Consider the following 18,799-nt stretch of genomic DNA (forward strand, 5'->3'; position numbering starts at 1 on the left):
GCCTGCCCAGATGGGCAGTTCACCACCAGGCCCTGAGGACCCAAAATGAAAAAGCCCCCCAACCAGGGGAGGCCCCGTGAAGGACACCCTCCAGAGACCCACCACACAGCAGTCTCATCAAATACCGTAAGAGCCAGAGTTTGAAAAGCCCAGAACTGACCAGGGGCCCGGACCTTTCAGGAGACGATGGGTCCCCTCCTGAGAACCAGGCCTCCTGTCAGAGGTGGACAGTAATTCCCCTGCGCGTAGGAAATGCAGTTATTCTCAAATAGTTAGAAAAAAGTGGTATTCCTATATTTCAATGTTTCTAAAAATAAAAACCAGTTCTCCAGGGGAAAACAAACAAAAAGGCTCCCCTTCCTTCCCATCCCAGGTCAGACAGCCACACGGCCTGGCTCCAGCTGCCCCCATGCCAGCTCACGTCCCCCACTGTCTCCCTTTGACTCCAACTTGGCAGGGGAAAAGCTGTAGGGCACCAGCTCTCCCCACCGCCACCACTCAGCCCCCTGCGGCCACAGCCAGTGAGAAAGGTGGACCTGGCCCATGCCTGGGTAATATGGGGCTTGGGCACATTGGCCTCACCTGGGGGACACTGAGGGATGTGGGGCCCAAGCCTTGCACAGGGCAGTGCCAGGTCAGGGACAGCCAGAGTCCAACACAGAGAGCAGCAGGACCTGCTACAAAGGAGTAGAAACCGCCTCCTGGCCTCCCAGCCTCCAGGCCCATGATTCCGACCTAGCACCACCCTCTCATGCAGCAGACACAGGAAGGAGCCAGAGATGCAGGCCTGCCATTCCAAGGGACAGACCCCAAGTGACCAGGGACTGGCACAGGGCTGGTGCAGCACTGCCCCCATTGAACCAGCATGGCAGCTCCAGAAAGGACCCAGGACCAGGAGCTATCAGGTCCCAGATCAACCAGGGCAAAGCAACTGCCAAGCCAGCATCCAGCCCTGTACAAACAAGGCAGCCTCCAAAGACTGGAGCTGCACCTCACCGTGAGGGGAGGCAGGGACGGAGGGAGACCACCACAGGCTGCGGAGATCCGCTGGCCTCTGTGCCCCACATCCCAGGTGCCTTTCCTCTTTCTCCTCATCCACATCCCAGCCTGTCCTGGCACCTTTGCCCAGCAGAGCCAGCTGCTGTGCCGCAGCTGATGCCCGAGTTCCCACAGGAGCTTGCTGTCCTGCAGCAGACGTGGTCCCGGGAGCCCAGGCAGGCTTTGGGCTGCCTCCCTCCACAACGGGACCTGCAATGGCGCCTGAGCCACCAACACAAACCACCACGGAACCTGCAGCCACTGAGGTCATCCCTCCTGCCCCAGCAGAGAAGACTAGCAGGTCGCTGGCCGGGCTGAGGCTTCTTCCTAATTCCTGCCCCCCAGGTTTCTGGTTAAAGACAGCCATCGGGTGGGTATTACCAGAACAGCGACTCAAGAGCCTCCACACACCCTCGCTGGTGAGTGTGACAAGCAGCCACCACAGGAAGTCCCTGGAGGCATCTTTCACAGAGCACATGCAGACGTTCCCCAGAGAACCTTCTCATGGTAGTGGGAAGAGCTGTGTGTACTGGGCCGCAACATGCACCCCGACATGTGCTGGGTACCAAAGCACAACTGCAGGTGTCCAGCCAGGACAATGGGCTCCCTCTCCCTGAGGCTGCACAGGGCAATGGCTGCCAGGAGCAGCAGCAGCCATCTGCTCCTGTCCCTCCCCCCAGCCCCACTCACAGGGCAGGAACACCTGATGCCCCCATCCTGGTCTCCGCTTGCTCATGGGGTTCACACCAGCAGGTGCAGACAGAAAAGACCAGAGGGCCCCCAGTCCTCCTGAGGGTAGGGGTCACCCCAGAGGCTCACTGCTGCCCTGGCCAGCTCGAGAGAGGGGCACAGGTACTGCCCCACGGGCAGGGTAGCCATGGAGAGCTCCATGTTCTTCTCCCTAAAGGTGTGGATCAGAATGGAGCAGGGGCAGCCTGGGCGCCAAGGAGGTCGGGGTGGCAAGCAAGAGAAAGAGGGCCCCAAAACAGCTCTGTTTACCACACAGACCAGGCAGAAGTACAGCCAGGAAGAGCCCTCCTGGGGCAGAGCAATCCCTGGAGACCAGCCTGCAGTGCAGCAGTGCCTGCCCAGGTACCACCAAGACCAACCCTGCAATGGCTGCACTTGGTGCCAGGGGCAGGGGGGCAACCCTGGGGACAGACCACCCAGGAACCCAAGCCCACAGCAGGCCTGCAGGAGGACTCAGAGGCCCCATCCCCCAACCAGGGACAGCCAACACCCTCCCCAGCGTGGGCCAGTGTCCACAGCTACCCCAATGTCTACCTAAAATGTCCACCTAAAACAGCAAAAATAGAGATATGCAAAGGAACCAGGAAATGCAGCCCACACAGAGGGCAGAGAGCAGCAGTAGAGCGGGGCCCACAGATGTGGAGGAGACACGGGCTCTGCAGAAGAGTCTTCAAGACAGCGGTGGTAGACACGCACAGAGCCAGAGAAAACTGGCGCCTGGAAAGAACTGAAGGGCGCACAATGATGGCACCCGACAACAGCATCCACAAAGGGACAGAAAGGACAAGGAGGGCCCGTGGGAATCCAGGCCTCGCACACAAGAAGAGGCTCACAGCCAGCAGCAGGCAGCAGATGCAACTGGTGCAGAAGCACGACCTTGAGGACTGATCACTGCAGATGATGAGGCCAGAAGCACAGAGAGCGGAGGACGGTGTCTGCCTTGCAGGCATAAAGGGCGTGTGGTCAGGAGGAGAGGAGCGGGCATGCCAGGCCATCACCTCCCGCGCAGGGGGCAGGGCTGCACAGGAGCCAAGTTTCTGCATCATCAAAATTAGGTAGATATAGGTACTGTGCCCATCTACAAGTAAAAATATGTTCAAGAAATGAGATTGGTCAAAAGTTTGAAGCAGATTCTAGGTAAGTTACAATGCATACTGCAAGCCTCAGAGCAGCTACCAAGAAAGTAATTCTGAGCATGTAGTTAAAAATCACTAAAGGAATTAAAATGTCACATGAGGAAATAATACAAAAGAAAGCTGTAAATGCACAATGGCTGGGGAAGCCCCGGGCAGGTCAAAAGCAGAAGGAAAACAGCAAATATAAATTCAAATGTCAAATAGTACATGCGAATCAAATAAGCAATCAGAATGCCAAAAGAAACTTCCTAAAGACCTGTGTGCTATCTACAGAGGATGCCCTTTAGATCTAGATATAAAGACATACATGTTAAAGACCAGAAAAAAATACGCCACTCAAATAGCAAACGCAGCCCCATGGCTCCACAAATACCCGAACAGGCTTAAGACAAAGCAGCACCAGAGACAGCGTCAGTCCACAGGGAGACACCAGCCCCCAGCCCAGACCAGAACACACCAGGAAAACCGACAAGGACAGCAAGAAAGGCAACTCAGAAACAGCTGGAGACTGCAACCGCTTTGTGACCCTCAGGTGAAGAACGCCAAAGACACCTAAGCCTGCACCTGGCAGGGCAGACCCTCCAAGCAAGCCTGGGCTGTGCTTCAGGAGAGACCCGCACCACAGAAGGGTCTACGGTTGCCACAGAATGAACTCAGTGTGCGAAAGAAACTCAGGAAATCCACAAACAAGTGGAAGCCGCAGATGCTCGTGAACAACACAAGGTCACAGGAGCTATCTAAGGAAATGGGAGAAGAGACACTATATCACCTGCTAAAGTCACTCATACGAATCTCCACCGTGAGAAACCAGGGGAGTGGGTGGAAGGCCCCGGGAGAGCTGCTCTCCTGCTGGTAGGGAACCCAGGAATGGACAGATACTAGCATAGACAAGCAACCACAACTGCTGCAGGAAAAATAAAGTGGGCCTGTGCTTACGGAGTGCGAGCTGTTCCAGCCCCCTCTGCGCCAGATGACTGACCGAGGCCGAGCCTTCTCTCCCCTTTCTGTGCCAGATGACTGATTGATCAATCCTTCTTAGACCCATGTACAGTACAGAGTGGAGGGGGCTCTTCCCCACTCACTCCATGTGGTCAGTGCTGCCCTGAGTCCCAAGTCATAGCCACAGAACTGCACTCACACCTTTACGACACGGACGCAAGATCTCCTCCGCCTACAGCAAACAGCATCCAGCAACATGTGAGAGCTTTCCACAGCACCACCAAAGGGGTATCGTCCCAGGAATTAAAGGGTAGATCAACGCGAAGTCAGTCAGCGATTCTCCACAACATCCGAGGAAAAGCCAAGGCCACGTGGCCAGCTTCACAGTTGCGGCCAAGCACCTGCAAACCTCCAGCACCACTTTAGGAGACCGAAGGCCTCACCAGCCCAAGACAGGCGTGGCACCCACTAGGCGCACCAGGTCCAGCCAAGCAGTCAGGCAGGAAATGAAAAACAGATCAGGAAGGAAAATGCAGTCTGTATTCACAGACGACGGGATCGCAGCGAATCCTAAGCAATCCACTAAAGAGCAGCTAGGGTGAGCAGACACTTCAGCAAAACTGCACAATACAAGATGTGTGTGTAAAAGTCAGTTCCAAAGCAGCAGTGAACGATGCGAGACGGAATTAAGGAAACACTTGCCTCTTCCTTCCCTTCCTCCCTCACTCCCTCCCTCCTTCCTTCCTTCCCTCCCTCTTTCCTCCTTCCTTCCCTCCCTCCTTCCCTTCCTCCCTCCTTCTTTCTCTCCCTCCTTCCTTCCCTCCCTTCCTTCTTTCTACCCTCTCCCTCCCTCCCTCTCCACTCAGAAAATGGACAGGTTTCTAAGAAAGGATTCATGCTTGGGGCATGGTTAGCTCAGGGGACACAGCAATGCACAGGGGTCGCAAGCACAGAGGAGGAGCTGGCAGCAAAGCTGAGAAGTGACAGGGATGCACATGGAGGGCAGCCTCATGCAGGTACATACCCAGATAGGACCGCCCAGGTGGGGCTTTGGGCTCTTCGTCCCTGCTGTCTGCAGCTTCGTTCAGAAAGAGGGAAGGGGAAAGAAGGGAGGGAAGGAGGGAGGGAGGGAGGAAAGAGAAAGACAAAACAGACTGGGTTTAACACTGGCAGACGGCACTTCCCAGCCCTTTCTGTTTCTCTAAAACACACACACACTGGACCACAGGCCACCTGATGGCACAGTGACCTGTTCACTGCCAAAGGACAGCAGGCTGGACACATGAGACAGGCATGCAGTGCACAGATGACCGGGGCTCCCAAAATCAGTCACAGCCAACCCTCCTGCTGCACTGCCCTCCATGGCCAGGTGCCTCCAGACAGCTCCGCAGAACCTCGTGTGGGCTGGGAGGGAAGCAGCTGGACAGAGGTGGGATTGGGACTGAGCACCCACAGTGGACACCATCTTAAAGTCAGTCGTCACAGGCTGGAAGCAAACAGGAGCCCCGTGGCCTGGACACAGCACCACTCTGCTCTCAGTCCAAGGGTGGCACTCCCAGGCAGCTTCCCACCCCCGCTCCTCAGCACCGAGGACCTGGCCAGTTCACTGCCCGCTGGCACCTCTTCTAAAGATCAGGTCCACGAGTGTAGGAGGGAGGCAACGTGCTGGAACATTTGGGCACAAAACGTACCCAGAGCAAGAGCCCAGGGGTGGCAGATGGGGCCTGGGACACAGAGGACTGGACTCCCCTGGGCTCACCTGCACCACCAACATTTCCCACCTGGAAAACCAGATGGCTGGCCAACTACATTTGAGAACATGTGCAGGACCGACAGGAGGGCCCAAAGCTGACACCAGGGGAGGTTCCCACATGACTCCATGCAGTAGGCACGGGACCCTGCTGTGGCTGGCAGCACGTCTGCCCACGTCATCTCAGCCTCAAGGCTCCGGCCAGGTGTGCTTGTGGAGGAGCGTGCGAAGGTGCTGTCAACTTCCAAGACGAGGTCCCAAGGAAGAAGCAGCTCCCAGCTCTCCAGGGCTGCTGCCCTGGGAACCTGAAGCAGTGCTGTGAGGAGGCCCTGCTGGTGGCAGTGCCAGCCAGGGCCCAGTAACACCAGGCAAGAGGGAGGAGGGAGCCAGAGGGGCGCCCGCAAGCCAGTGAGCTGCTAGCCTCCAGCCCCTGCCACTGGGCCTCCCTCACTGACCCCAAGGATACAGACACCAGCTGTCCCTGCCAAGCCCCTCCTGTACTGTCCCTTCAAGCCCTCAGTTTGGGTAGCAGCAGAACACAGGGAGATGAGGCTGAGGGCTCAGGGTGGCTGGTATGGGCACACAGGGAGGGACAGTGGACAGGGAGGTGAGGAAGACAACAGCAGCCCAGAAGAGAACAGAGAGGAGCCAGCACCGGAGCCAGGCAGTACGCACGGGCACTCCTGCCCAAGACCCCAGCAAGCCGCAGCCAGATGGACACGGCACAGGCCCCTCAGGTACCGATTCTTCTGCTGGCACACAGGCACAAGTGGACGACCCCGCAAGCTCCCACCACAGGCAGCTGCTCCCTCCCAGAGCTGTAGGCATCAGAACTAGGGAAGTGTCAGGTAACCCAACCACCTGACTTCAGGCCACGATTTTGTTACTCAAATAACTCCTATGACAAATTTTAAAGGAAAAAATACATTATAAAATTAAATTAAATTTTTAAAAAACAAGCCAGGCACAGTGACCATACCTGTAATCCCAGGGACTTGGGAGGCAAGTTTAAGGCCAGTCTCAGCAACTTAGTGAGACCCCATCTCAAATGAAAACTAAAAAGGACTGGGGATGTGGCTCAGTGGCTAAGCACCCTGAGGTCAATCCTGGTACAAAAAAAAAAAAAAAAGTTTTGAAAGCAAGAGTGAAAATGAAATGATGCAGTCAACTCGGCTGTCAGCCACTGGCGTGCCACTTGGGAGCACCATCCTCACAACAACACACCTGTCCTGCGGGCCGTGCCCTGAGCAGGTGCAGCTCTGCGCCCCAGCCCCTCCAGCCTGTTCCAAACTGTCTCACTGGCAGTAGCCTCAGAGGATGGCGGGCAGTGGGTCAAAGATGGTGGTGAGCTGTGCTGTCACTCCTAGGACACCCGAGACGTGGACTTGACGTGGCTGATCGGGATGGAAGGGGCTGGGGCTGACAGGCAGAACCGGTGTGCCGCTGGAAGCCTTCCACCTCACGGGAAATAGCCCCACTGCCACCAAAAATGCCCAACAGCAATCAGGCCCAACCACCAGCCCTGCAGACTGTCCCATACAGAGCTACTTGCAGCAGCGGCCACCTGGGCTGACACTATGAGGACAGTGGCCACCAGAGCCTCCCACACAGGGAGAGGGCGTGACCCTCAGGAGCCCCCACAGGCTCCCGCTGGCCAGAGGGACCAAGAGGCCTGTGCAGGGAGGGCGACAGCTGTCAAGTGAACGCACAGGACACTTGGGAGCCCAGACTTCGGCACGGTGCCGGGACCCACCCTGAAAACTGGCAGAGCAAGGCCTGCCTCTTCTGCAGGAACCCTGCCCTGGAAAGCTGAGTGACAGGCACAGGGAGGGCCCCAGCAGCCCCTCGTGAGTGCCAGATCTTCACGGTCTCCCTAGCTGCCGACATCTCAGACGGGCTGCCCACCTGCAGAGCACCACGGCCTGCAAGACCAAGAAAACCACGCTGGGGGGACCGGCCTCTGCGTCCAACTAGAACATGGCCGCCCAGAACCAGGGAGAACCACGCCTGCTGGGACCGGCCTCTGGATCTAATTCCCTTTTTAAATTATTATACAGGATATTCCAAGAACAGAAAGACATGAGCCACTCGGGGCTCATCACCACCTGCAGCGTTTCCCACCACACACCCTACCAGAGACCCTCAGGAATCCCGTGAAATCCCAGGTGCTGGTCTGCAGCTGCAGCCTGGCTCTGACGCTCTGCCTTTCAACACACTCCTCAGAAGAGTGCAGCATGGAGCCAGGCCAACCAACCCCAGCTCACAGCGGGCTCTGGAGGAGAAGCAGGGTAGGGGAACCTATTGATCAAAAAACTTAATTTGAAAAAAATACAAAAGAGAGACCAACCATAATAACTGACCAGACCCATAGTTGTCATCCTCTGCTTGTGCTGGGATCCTGATTTCAGGAAGCAGAGTGGCCAGTAAACCTGGAAATACATGAGACAAAGGGATCTAGTCTCAAGTGGGTATTTGATAATAGGGAGCTGTGTGTTTCCTGTGGGTGGCATTGGTGTTGTGGCTGTGTTTTCTAAGTTCTTATCTTTTAGACACATTTGGACCATCAGCAAACACAATGGTGTCTGGGGTTTGCTTCAGCAACTGCAGGCAGGAATGCTGAGTGGGAATGGAGGCAGGAGGTAACCTGAATATGCTGGCCTCCACTGAACTCACCACTTTGTAACTGTTTGATATTCCCCATAACAAAGAGTGAAAGCAAAGAGCAAGAACAGACATGCACACACTTACCCATTCAGTCACAGTGCACGGACTCGGGGACAGTGGTGGACCCAGCTACCTCAGACCCTGGGCATGGCCCCTCATCCCTACACAAATCCAGCAGGAGGAGTAATTTTAAAGTTTGATTCTGATTTTAAAAAGTATGCATGATACTTTTATCATGACTTTATGATAGGCTACTGACTATAAACAAAAAAGGGAAGCCAGGCATGCTGGTACCTCCCAGAGACTGGGAGGCCAAGGCAGGAGGATAGCAAGTTTAAGTCCAGCTTGGGCAACTTAGAGAGGCTCTGCCTTAAAAAAAAAAAAAAAAACTTTATCTGGGATAAAGTTCAGTGGAGGGCTGGGGATATAGCTCAGTTGGTAGTGTGCTTGCCTCGCAAACCCAAGGCCCTAGGTTCAAATCCCCAGTAACGCAAGGAAAAAAAAAAAAAAAAAGCTCAGTGGTAGCGTGCCCTTACAGCAAAACAAAAGAAAGAAAGAGGAAAAAACCTGGAAAGTACCAGAATGTTTCCAAGGCAGCTCTGGGGGGTGGGAGCTATTTGACCTTTGCTTCATTCTGTTCTTACTCAAAAATCTCTTACCCCAAAACATGCACTCTACACTTTACAGTCAGAAAGCAAATTGCATACTTAATTTTTAAATCAAATTTGCCTTTCCATTTGTTTCCTTAATCTCACATTCAAATTGAATTTGCAAACTTCAAAATTAAAAAGCCTACAAAAGATGGTGGGAAAACGTTTCAGCTTTTATTTTTAGGTCACCTGACTATTCTATTGAAATAAGGTCATTCTGAAGTTTCCCCATGAACTACTCAGGCTCACGATCACTTTGTCAGGACTTGTGTCTGCCCTGGCTCATGCACTATGGGGACCCTGGTTCCTGGGTGGCCCCAGTATGCACTCAGAGCCGAGGTCCCAGTGTGGGGCCTGGAGCCGCTGGCAGAAGAGGGCTCGATGGTGGGCGCGTCAGCAGGGGTTTCCTGGTTTCTCCACATCCCCTCCCCCACTGGACCTGAAACGTGAATGGGACTCAAACCCTACACCTTGCAAAGGCGTCGACAGTTGTCCCAGTACAGGGTTCAGGATCGAATCTATGGCCTGGCAGGAGCCTAGGAGTCAGAGGCAGAGGTCCTGACTCCTCCCTCAGGCGGGATTAATCCAGGACAATCCAGGACAACCTCCTCACCATGAGGACCCCAGCTTCCTCCACACCTGGCGAGCCCTTTGCCAGGAGAATCCCAGGATCAGGGCATCTTGAGGGGCCACTGTTCTGCCCATACCAGGGCCACCTGTTAAAACTTCAGGCTCCATCCTGTTAGGATTTGGATATAAGGTGGCCCCCAAAAGCTCACACTCTACAGTGAGGAGTGTTCAAGGATGAGATGATTTGCTCGTGAGAGCTGTAATAAATCCACTGGATGGATTAACAACCTGAACGGACTAATGGGCAACTGTGGGCAGGTAGGGTGTGGCCTCTGGGGCCGGGCCTCTGGGGTCCCATGTGGGCCCAGCTCTCTCTCTGCTTCCTAGTGGCCATGAATGGATGCGCTCCTCCTCCACGCCCTTTCACCACGACGCTCTGCCTTGCCGTAGCCCAGAGACAGGGAGTCACTCACCATGGACTGACCCTCTGGAACTATGAGCCAGAATAAAGCCTCCCTCCTAAGCTGTTCTGGTCAGGTGTTTTGGCCAGTCACACAATCGGAGGAAAACAGAGCCCTGTCCACTATTTTAACTGGATCCTAGTTAAACAGAATAGAAACGGTCCTGAGGAGTAGCCTGCACAGAACAACGGGGACCCACTGGTGTGTACAAGGCCAGCCAGGAACCCACTACCCCGCTTCCTGGTGAGACCTCCGACGTGGCCCCAGGAGACAGGAGTCTGTGCTCCCCGAGTCCTGCTGTCCTCGCCTGAAGCTGAACCTGTTGGAAGCCTGAGGACGGGAGTGCAGGACGCGGGTTCCGGAGGGACCTGCTGGAGCTCCGGCTGAGCTCCGGGCCTGCTGCCCTCCTGCTGCTCGTCCTGCCATAGGCCACCTGCCCTCGGCCTCTAGAGCCACTGAGGCTCCATGCATCGCAAGACTTACTCAGATACTCAGAGCTGGGCAGCGCAGACACAGGCAGGACGTTTGGCTCCTTGGGCATTACTGTCCCCCTGGGCCTCTCGGTATTCCCCCATGGAACATGACCCAGGGCACTCCCATCCTGCAGCCGGTCAGGGTACCTGCTCCATGTTGAAACGAGGCTCAGAGAGGCATGGGTGCTGCCGCGGGAAGCTCAGGCCAGAGCGGGGTCGAAGCTGGTGGAAGTAAGCCCGTGTCGCCCCACAAGCCTGAAGCCATGGTTCCTTGCTCACACTGGAGCTGGCCCCCCAGGAAGCTCAGCCATCTGGGCAGGGTGGGCAGCACCATTGGCACCAGCTCTGGCACACCTTAAAGCCAACCACACAGCAGGGCAGAGAGCAGCTACTTAGGAGCAACCACTCAGGGCCTTGATGAGAAGAAGGGACAGGCACATGCCAGGAAACAGACCTCAGTGGCCATCTCTAGTTAAGCTGGTCCAAGACACTCACTGGAGCAAGAGGGTGACCCACTTTTTTACCACGACTGAAACTGGCACCATTCATCTCATTCTAAAACAGACACACAGAGAAACGGAGAAGGAAGGATCCTGCTGATGGGAAGAGAATAATATCAAAAATGAAAATACCTGGCAAGACTCCAACTTCCCAGTACACCAAAACTGAATGACTCTGGGGAAAATCATCTTCTAAGCAACCACTGAGATCACACTCACACATAACCTCAGACAAACCACAGTGTGTGCTGTCTTCGATTTGGTGATGGGAGAAATATAAAGGGCCCTGACCCTCCTGCGCACGAGAAGCCCACCAGCCTGCAATTCAGACACAGAACATCAGATCGCAAGGAACTTCTGCAGAGGAGGAGGCAAACACAGGAAGAAGTGTCTTCCATTTTCTGAGCTGCCAAAAGCCTAGCCACACGAACTGGGCATGAACTGGCTCGGCCCGGATTATACTAGCATGTGCTGATTCTCTGCACTCTAGGCGAAGGAGCCTCCTGGTGAGGCTCAAAGGCTGTGACCTCACACAAGCAGCACCTGACATCAGAGATCCACTGCCTTCTCGGGCGCCATCTTCTGTGACAGAATGCAGAAAGACACACTGCTGGCCACAGCAAAGAGGCCTCCAAGATGAGTTAATGCCTCTCAGGAACTCCAGGGAAGAAGTCCTTAACTGGAACTGTTTCCCTTTGCAGAATGTTTACTTAACCTGCTGAAAATGCCACTGTCAGTTACAGACAGTGGCCATTTGGTGAAATGAAAGCTGCTTAGATAACACAGGGGTTTGCAGGAGATGAGTTTTTGTTGATTCAGTACAAATTTATTTCCAAAGGTCATCAAGCACCAACCTGCAAAGGAGCGGCGTTTCAGGTTCAGCTCGCTGGCCACTCGGACCTCGGTGCACAGCTTCAGCATCAGCAGCATGGTCAGGGTCATGACGACGCTCTGCCACAGCAGAGGGGACTCAAAGCGCCTTCCAAACCTGGGCAGTGGAGACCAGGAGTCAGGGAGGCGCTACACCACGCCAGGCCTGCCTCTCTCAGCCAGCGGCTAGCGACACCAGGGACAGTGGGGACAGGGAGCCCGGGGAGGGCCTCTGACACCCGTGGCAGCCATGGCACTTGCTGCCTGCTGCCTCCGCTTCCAGGCTCCAAGTGGGATGGGCTGAGGTGGGTAGAGGCCATGAGATCCAAACACCTCTGAGCCCTTCCCACATGCAACAGGCTCTCCTCCAGAGTCCGCGGAGATCCCACCCAGGACCAGGCTCTGTGAGGAGGGGCCCTGCCTCTACCACAGCACACCCAAGAGGCCGAGCCCCATCATGCGGAGCCCCTGCCTCCACCAGGCACACGGTTTTCCAGACCTGAAGAAGCAGGTCACCAGAGCACCCAGAGCAGGAGTGGAGGAGCAAGAGGCCCTCGCCAAACTCCATCCTCCCCAACTAGAAGAGGAGGCATCGAGGGCTTCCCCAGCCCAGGCTTCCACAAGCCACTCTCCCTCCCAGATGGCCGCCCAGTTCCAGCTCAGGTTCCTGCTGGTTTTCCGCCAATATGGCCTGCAAGCACAATCCTGGGCTGGGTGTGACCTGGGGCCTCCCCTGTGCCACCAGAACACTATGGGCTGTGCCACACAGGTCCCATCTCCATGGCCATGGCTAGAACTGGGCTTGTGGACTTCAAAAACGCCTACCCTCCCAGGGCACAGTGGCCATACCTGCCACCCCAGGGACTGGGGAAGCTGAGGGAAGAGGGTGGCAAGTCCAAGGCCAGCCTGAACAACTCAGTGGGACCGTCTCAAAATAATAAACAAAAAGGGCTGGGAACGTGGCTCGGTGTTACCACTCTGGGTTCAATCACCGGAGTCACAAAAACATAAGTAAATAAACAAACAAATAAAGGAAAGCCCCCAACCTCACCCTAACCTGGCCACTTGTGGCCAGAACCAGCCTCAGAGTTTGTCCTCAAAGGCATTTTCAAGGTCTGAACTTGAGGTCACCATACCACACTTGGATGCCTTACTGACTCCCAGCCTCTCCCCAATACTGAAGCTCATGCACTATACCCCCACCCCACAAATTACCTCCAAGGCCAGCATGGGTGCAGGAGGCCGAGCGCCTGTCCTGCAGCTCCTGAACAGTGCCCACAGGCAGTGGCCCCTCCTCAACATAGGGCAGAGTTGGCAGAATGCCCACTGCTCAGGCCCACATACCTAGAGGCCTCAAGGACCCAGACCAGGGCCAAACCTACTCGGGAGGTGCTTGGCTACTATGACAAGAAATAAGCCAAAACCACTCCATAAATTAAAATTTTTAAAAAAGCATTTCATAAACTTCGATGGTAACAAAGACAAAGTTGGACGTGGCCTAGTCTGGCGCTGGGAGAGAGTGTATGGAAGCTCTGCACGCTCCATGCTAACATGGGTCCCCGCAGCACAGAGAACAGGCCAGTTCACCTGGGTGCTACCTGTCAGCCTCTGCAAGCCCATGCCTGGGAGCACAGCTCGCTGCCAGAGTGAATCCTAACCAGTAGCCCTCTCCAAGGCTCTGGGCCATGGCAACCTTGGCCCTGCCCAGGGCAGCGGGCCCAGCAGGTGATCAGTGGGCCTGGGGGAGGGTGTGTGTAGTAGGACAAATTGCAAGCAGGCCACCAGAAAAGTCTCAGATAGTCTCCTGGGGGCCAGGGGGCCAAGATGGAATCCATAGAAGGTGAGAAGAGAGCAGCCTAGCACAGGGGGGATGGGGGGGGGGGGCCAGGGCATAGACAGGCAGGTCAGCGTGTCCTCAGGAAGTGTCATCAGAGCGCTCCCTGGGAGACCACCAGGAAATACCAGGTGAGGAACTAAGAAGTGGCTAGAGCAAAACAGGGAGAGGGAGCCAGACCCCAGGTCAGGAGGTCCAGAAGGAAAGAGGCAGTTGCAACAGGGGTTTCTGGGCACAGGCATGGCTGGGCACAGTGGCTCAGGCATGCAGCCCATGGGTGCCTTATTCGGCATGCTGCCCCAGCTGTGCACCTGGGACCCGCCATCCCCAAGCCTGTCTCTTCACCTTTGAAGTGCAGATCATACCCTAAGGTTGCTGGAGGACGCGGAGCCAAATCCACAGTCCCTCTCAGGCCTGCTCTCCACCAGCTACCTAGCTGGCCAACTCACACCAAGGCAGCCAGGTGAGGAAGTGGGAAGGTGCTAGGTGACACTCTGTAAGGTTGCAGCACAATAAAATGAGTTCCTTTATCAAGATCTCAGCAAAGGCCCTTCAACCAAGTTCATTTCTGTGAGCCATCTGGGCCACTGTGACCAAAAGACTACCTTCCATTTTTTAGATGTTCAACAAAAACACAGCAAGAAACACTGGAGAAAGCATTCCCCCACACCACACCAAGGTCAGATCTAACTGATGTCCACAGAGAAGGTAGTCCAGCAGGTCTCACCCAGGGCCAGAGGGAGCACAGCTGGACATGTAGCTAACTACAGGTGAGGATAGACTAAGTAGGAAACAAAATATCAAAAAGCACAACTTTCCCCAAAAAACATAGAGGTCAACAGAAAAAGAAACCAAAGTTCAACATCATTAGTTTTATAAAAAGGTAATTTAAAAGGAAAGGTGCTGGTCCTCACGTCTCAGGCTTAAGGAGTCTGCTGGCAGGGCGTGCCAGGGCTCCAGTCCTCCTGCCTGAGGATGTGGGTGAACACAGGAGCGCTGAGGGTCAGAGGCCCTGTTCCTGGAGCAACTTTGGATGCCCCATCTAAGTGGGCTGGTGTCCATGCTGCCCCCAGGGGCACAAGGTCAGTTCTACAATTCATTCTACAATTGTCCACCTTCCACAGAAACAGAAATACTCAGGTAGAAACAAAGTTAATACATTCTCCCTGTTGCTGAAGCTATCACTCAGTAGCAGAATGTTACTGCCTCTCAGATACAGTGTTTCCATTCTTACAACTACATCTGCAGGAGACATCAAAGGCTTGGCTTTGCAGCCTGTGCCCCATGAATCCCACAGCAAGATCACAAGGCTCTGGGACCCAGCCCATCTTGCTCACTCACCCACCTAGACCTATAAACATGATCTAAAAAGATCACATGGCCCTTCTGGATTCTGATACTACAAACACCAAATTTCTCATTGACATTTCATGAACTGTGATCTGCTGAATGCTAGTTTTGCGAAATGACAAGGATTGTAAGCTATGAGAGTATAAAAGTTACCTAAATTTCAGAATCCCTAAGTCTACACTCAAATCAGCCCCTTCCTACAGGATTGTGGAGCAGGGAGCCGTCAACAGGGGTAGGACATTTCCCAAGGGACCAGAGCTCTGCAGTCAGCACTGTGAAATCAATGAAGCCTCCAGCTCCAGTCCCACCTACTCTCCCCACAACCCACGCTGAGTATGCACTGGGGTGGGGAAGCACACACGTGTGCATGTGGTACTTTTCAAGTATCACTTCTGCTAAAGCACAAGTGTGTGGCCCTTGCCATGCCTGACATCGGGGACCCTTAAAACCCAACAGAGGTTGCTGACTGGAGCCTGGAGAAACATGAGTTGGGGGGCACTATAAGAGTCTCAGGGAGAGAGATAAGGATCAGCACATTGTCTTGGCCAGCAGGGTCTAAGGACCTGCAGCAGCACTGGGGCATGTGGCAGGCTGCCTGCAGACCCACTCTGCAAGAAGTAGGGAAGGCACAGGGCAGGCAGCAAACTAGAGAAGGGTCAGCACCCTCTGGCCCCTCCTCCCAGTCTTGAGAAAAATGCTGGGGACCCAGGACCTGTATGTGTTCACACACCGGCCACAGAAACCTGAGTGGTCCAGGACAGCTCAGTATGTGATTCGACAGAAAAGACAACCTGTGGACAAGCCTGGCATCCCCTGGAAGGTGGCCCTGCAACCCCTAGGAGACACTCCAGGACCTCCGAGACCCCAGTGCAAAGCAAGCAGACCAGTTCCTGTGCAATTCTTCCCTAGGAAACTGGCCTCACTTCTGACTTCCCCACACCAAGTGCTTAAATGCACACTAGATCTTTATTTTCTATTATGGTTCGGAACAAGGAGCACACTGGTGGAAACAGTCAAAGGGGCACTTTTCCCATACGACAATCCAACCTCGGCAGTTCAGCATCCAGGCGAAAGGAAGCATGCCTCCTTCACAACCTGGACACGGCCCTGGGCTGCACGGGTGACCTGCCTGGGCACGTGCCCACCCGCCTGAACTCGAGGTGAGCAACACTATGGGACACAATTTTATCTGGGGAGCTATTTCCATTCAATCTGAGACAAGGTCACTTCAGAGCACACAGCCATCATCACAGGGTAGCTAGGGACCGCCACCCTCCGCCAGCGGGCAAGGAGAAGGAAGGGGGCAATCTTCAAAACTTGGTCTTACAACTTTCTTTGGACAACAGTAAGAGTTAGAGCCTCCTCAGAAGTCTCCTGGCCCAGAGACAAAGCTCAGGATGACATCCAACATTGCTGCAGTGGTCACACCTCCCCACACCAAATTCTCATGTGATTCAACTAACTAGCCAACTTCTAAGAACTCCAGGCAGGGGCAAAACCCACTCCCAGGGTCATTCAGCATCAGGCCCAGGGCAGGGCAGATGAGAGAGAACCTGCAGCTCATGGGCTCAGGGAGCACTCACATCAAAATGCATACTTCAAAGAGAAACATTTTACTCAGTGTGAATCACGACGATTGGCTTGGTGCTAGTTAGCAAAAGGCAGATATGTGATTACTCAAACTGTGACCAGAAGGTGGAAAGCTGCCTGAAGCCTTTCTCGCAGGCCCCTCCAACTGACCAGCCTCATGAGAACTTCCTATCAGCACAGGGCCCTTGGGACCAGTTAGAAGAAGGGAAAAAGGGAAAATGCCTGATCTTTTTGACCTTAGTATGAGGCTATGATAGCTCTCTTTTCATTTCCTCTGAAAATTCACCCTCCAAATTATGTCTGCTTTAGCAACTGTTAAACTAACCTCAACTTCCTGAGCAGAACACAAATGAGAATAAGAGGAAGCTGGCCTGAGAGAAACAAGAAGACCGTCTCCACTTAAGGACTAAGTACTACCCAGAAGATCCAAGTCCCTCTCTAAGGAAAATAAAACTGCACCAGCTATGAGAAGGCCAGGCCGAGGGACCCTTCCCACAGGCCACCAGTGCCCTTCTCCCCACCACCGTTCCCCGTCCGGGACAATACCCACCGAGAGGCCCGGGGGAAGTATCTGATGAAGGCAAGCCTCGCACTAAAGGAGGCAGATCTAGAGGCTGTATTTGAGGGTCTTGCAACTTTTCCGTACAAATATTCTAAGAAGTTCTGTGACTGTGGAGGTCCCACAAGTGGCCAGCTGCAAAATGGGCACCTGGGCCACCTCAGGGTGTGAACGGGTCCCTGTGAGGAGGCAGGCACCTCCACTCTCACCTCTCACCTCAACAAACCCCAAAAAGAGAACGCCATCTCTGAGGGTGCGCTCAGGTCAGAACCCCGGCTTACCAGAAGAGTATCCGTAAAATATTGGCCACCAGGAGCACCAGGCACACGTGGGTGGAAAAGCCGTCAGCATTCTGAGTCCTCCGAATGTCCCTGTACTGCGGGATGTACGGCACCACGCCTCCAAAGACCATGGCTGCGGCGGCCCCCCAAGAAACCAGCCGGTGTAGCGGGACCAGAAGCCAATCCAAACCTTCGGCCTCCATCGCGAGCTCTCCGCCGCCCTGCCGTCCGGCCGACGTCCACCTGGCACAAGCCCCAGTGCTCTTGCAGCTCCTGAATCCGCGCAGCGACGGTCACCTCTACATTGCCGCCGCTATCCTGCGCAATTCTCCGCCATTCGGCTCTGGCAATGGAGGGCGAGAGTAAAGAACTCCTGGAAGAAGCTTGGCTCAGGCGCACCAGTGCCTGACCCGCTGCCCAGCTGTCGGGCTCCGGAGGCCGAAGCTGACTCGCGCCCAGGACACCTCAGGGCTGGCGGCAGGGGCAGGACCCCCTCCCGGGGCTGGGGCGGCTCGCGGAGCTGGAGACGCGCGCCGGGCCTTCTATCCAGCAGGCAGCAGGGAGGAAGGAGGGCGCTCGGCCCGAGCGGGGAAGGGCGCAAGGCCGGGAAGCGGGGCGAAATGGGAGGGCGCATGGCTGGGGGAGGAGGGCACGGCCGTGGGGTGGAGTAAGAGGAGGGTGCATGGTGGGTGGGGAGGGCACACGGCGGGAGGAAGAGGGTGCTCATCGCGGGCGCGGCCACCGCCGGGTGACAAGGCCCGGGGAGCAAGTCCGCCGCGCGGCCCGGCTGGGGGCTTCGGGGCGCGGCGGAGGCCGTGATCGCGTTGCCGACCCGGAGTCCTCGGCCTCCCTAGGGCGGCTCTGCGCGCATCCCAAAGAGGACAGACGGCAGGGCGGCCCCGCGCCCCGCCCCGCGCCCCGCGCCCCGCGCCCCTTACCGGCGCTCTCCATGCCAGTCGGTCCGTCAGTCCGTCCGCGTGGGCGGGGAGCGCGCCCCTGCGACGTCACAATGGAAGGCCCCGCCCACTCCGGGCCTGCGGAAGGCGGCGCGGGTCCTAGCGCTCGCCAGCCCGCGCGTGGCGAGGCGGCGGGCGGGTCCCCGGTGCCGCGGGGGCGAGAAGGGGCGTGGGCGTTTGGCTCCACACTTCTCAGCAGCCCGGGTTAGGAAACACCTGGTTGGCTGGGCCGAGTCTTCGGGAGCCCGAGTGAACCTGTTTCCATCTACCCGGCGCGTGGGGTCGATGTAGACGCAGTGCTGCCACTAAGAGCCGAGGACATAGTCCTGGGGCGCCAGAGGGAGCCCTGACTAAGGAGTCCAGCCTGGGGATGTCCCACTGGCGCCCCGGGAGTTACAGAGGTCTTCACATGCCTGCTCTGAAGGAGC

At 55.7% G+C, this 18,799-nt stretch overlaps 1 protein-coding gene across 3 annotated transcripts in view; it reads right to left on the reverse strand.

Annotated features, from left to right (window-relative positions):
• The window catches only part of SLC66A2 (solute carrier family 66 member 2), a 28,839-nt gene extending 10,341 nt beyond the window's left edge, over positions 1-18,498 (reverse strand). The window contains exons 1-4 of one of the 3 annotated variants that reach the window (XM_079109186.1): positions 18,354-18,498; positions 17,416-17,758; positions 11,786-11,919; positions 4,888-4,941 (exon numbers count right to left, since the gene is read on the reverse strand). In XM_079109186.1, coding sequence (XP_078965312.1) covers positions 4,888-4,941; positions 11,786-11,919; positions 17,416-17,618 — 391 coding nt within the window. In that variant the 5' untranslated portion in view covers positions 17,619-17,758; positions 18,354-18,498. Of the gene's footprint in view, positions 1-4,887; positions 4,942-11,785; positions 11,920-17,415; positions 18,322-18,353 lie in introns of those variants that run through there. The other 2 variants (XM_079109187.1, XM_079109188.1) reach the window with 2 other exon arrangements.
• Between the last annotated feature and the right edge of the window lie 301 nt (positions 18,499-18,799).

This window comes from Sciurus vulgaris, assembly GCF_902686455.1.
Source record: "Sciurus vulgaris genome assembly, chromosome: 13".
NCBI lineage: Eukaryota > Metazoa > Chordata > Mammalia > Rodentia > Sciuridae > Sciurus > Sciurus vulgaris.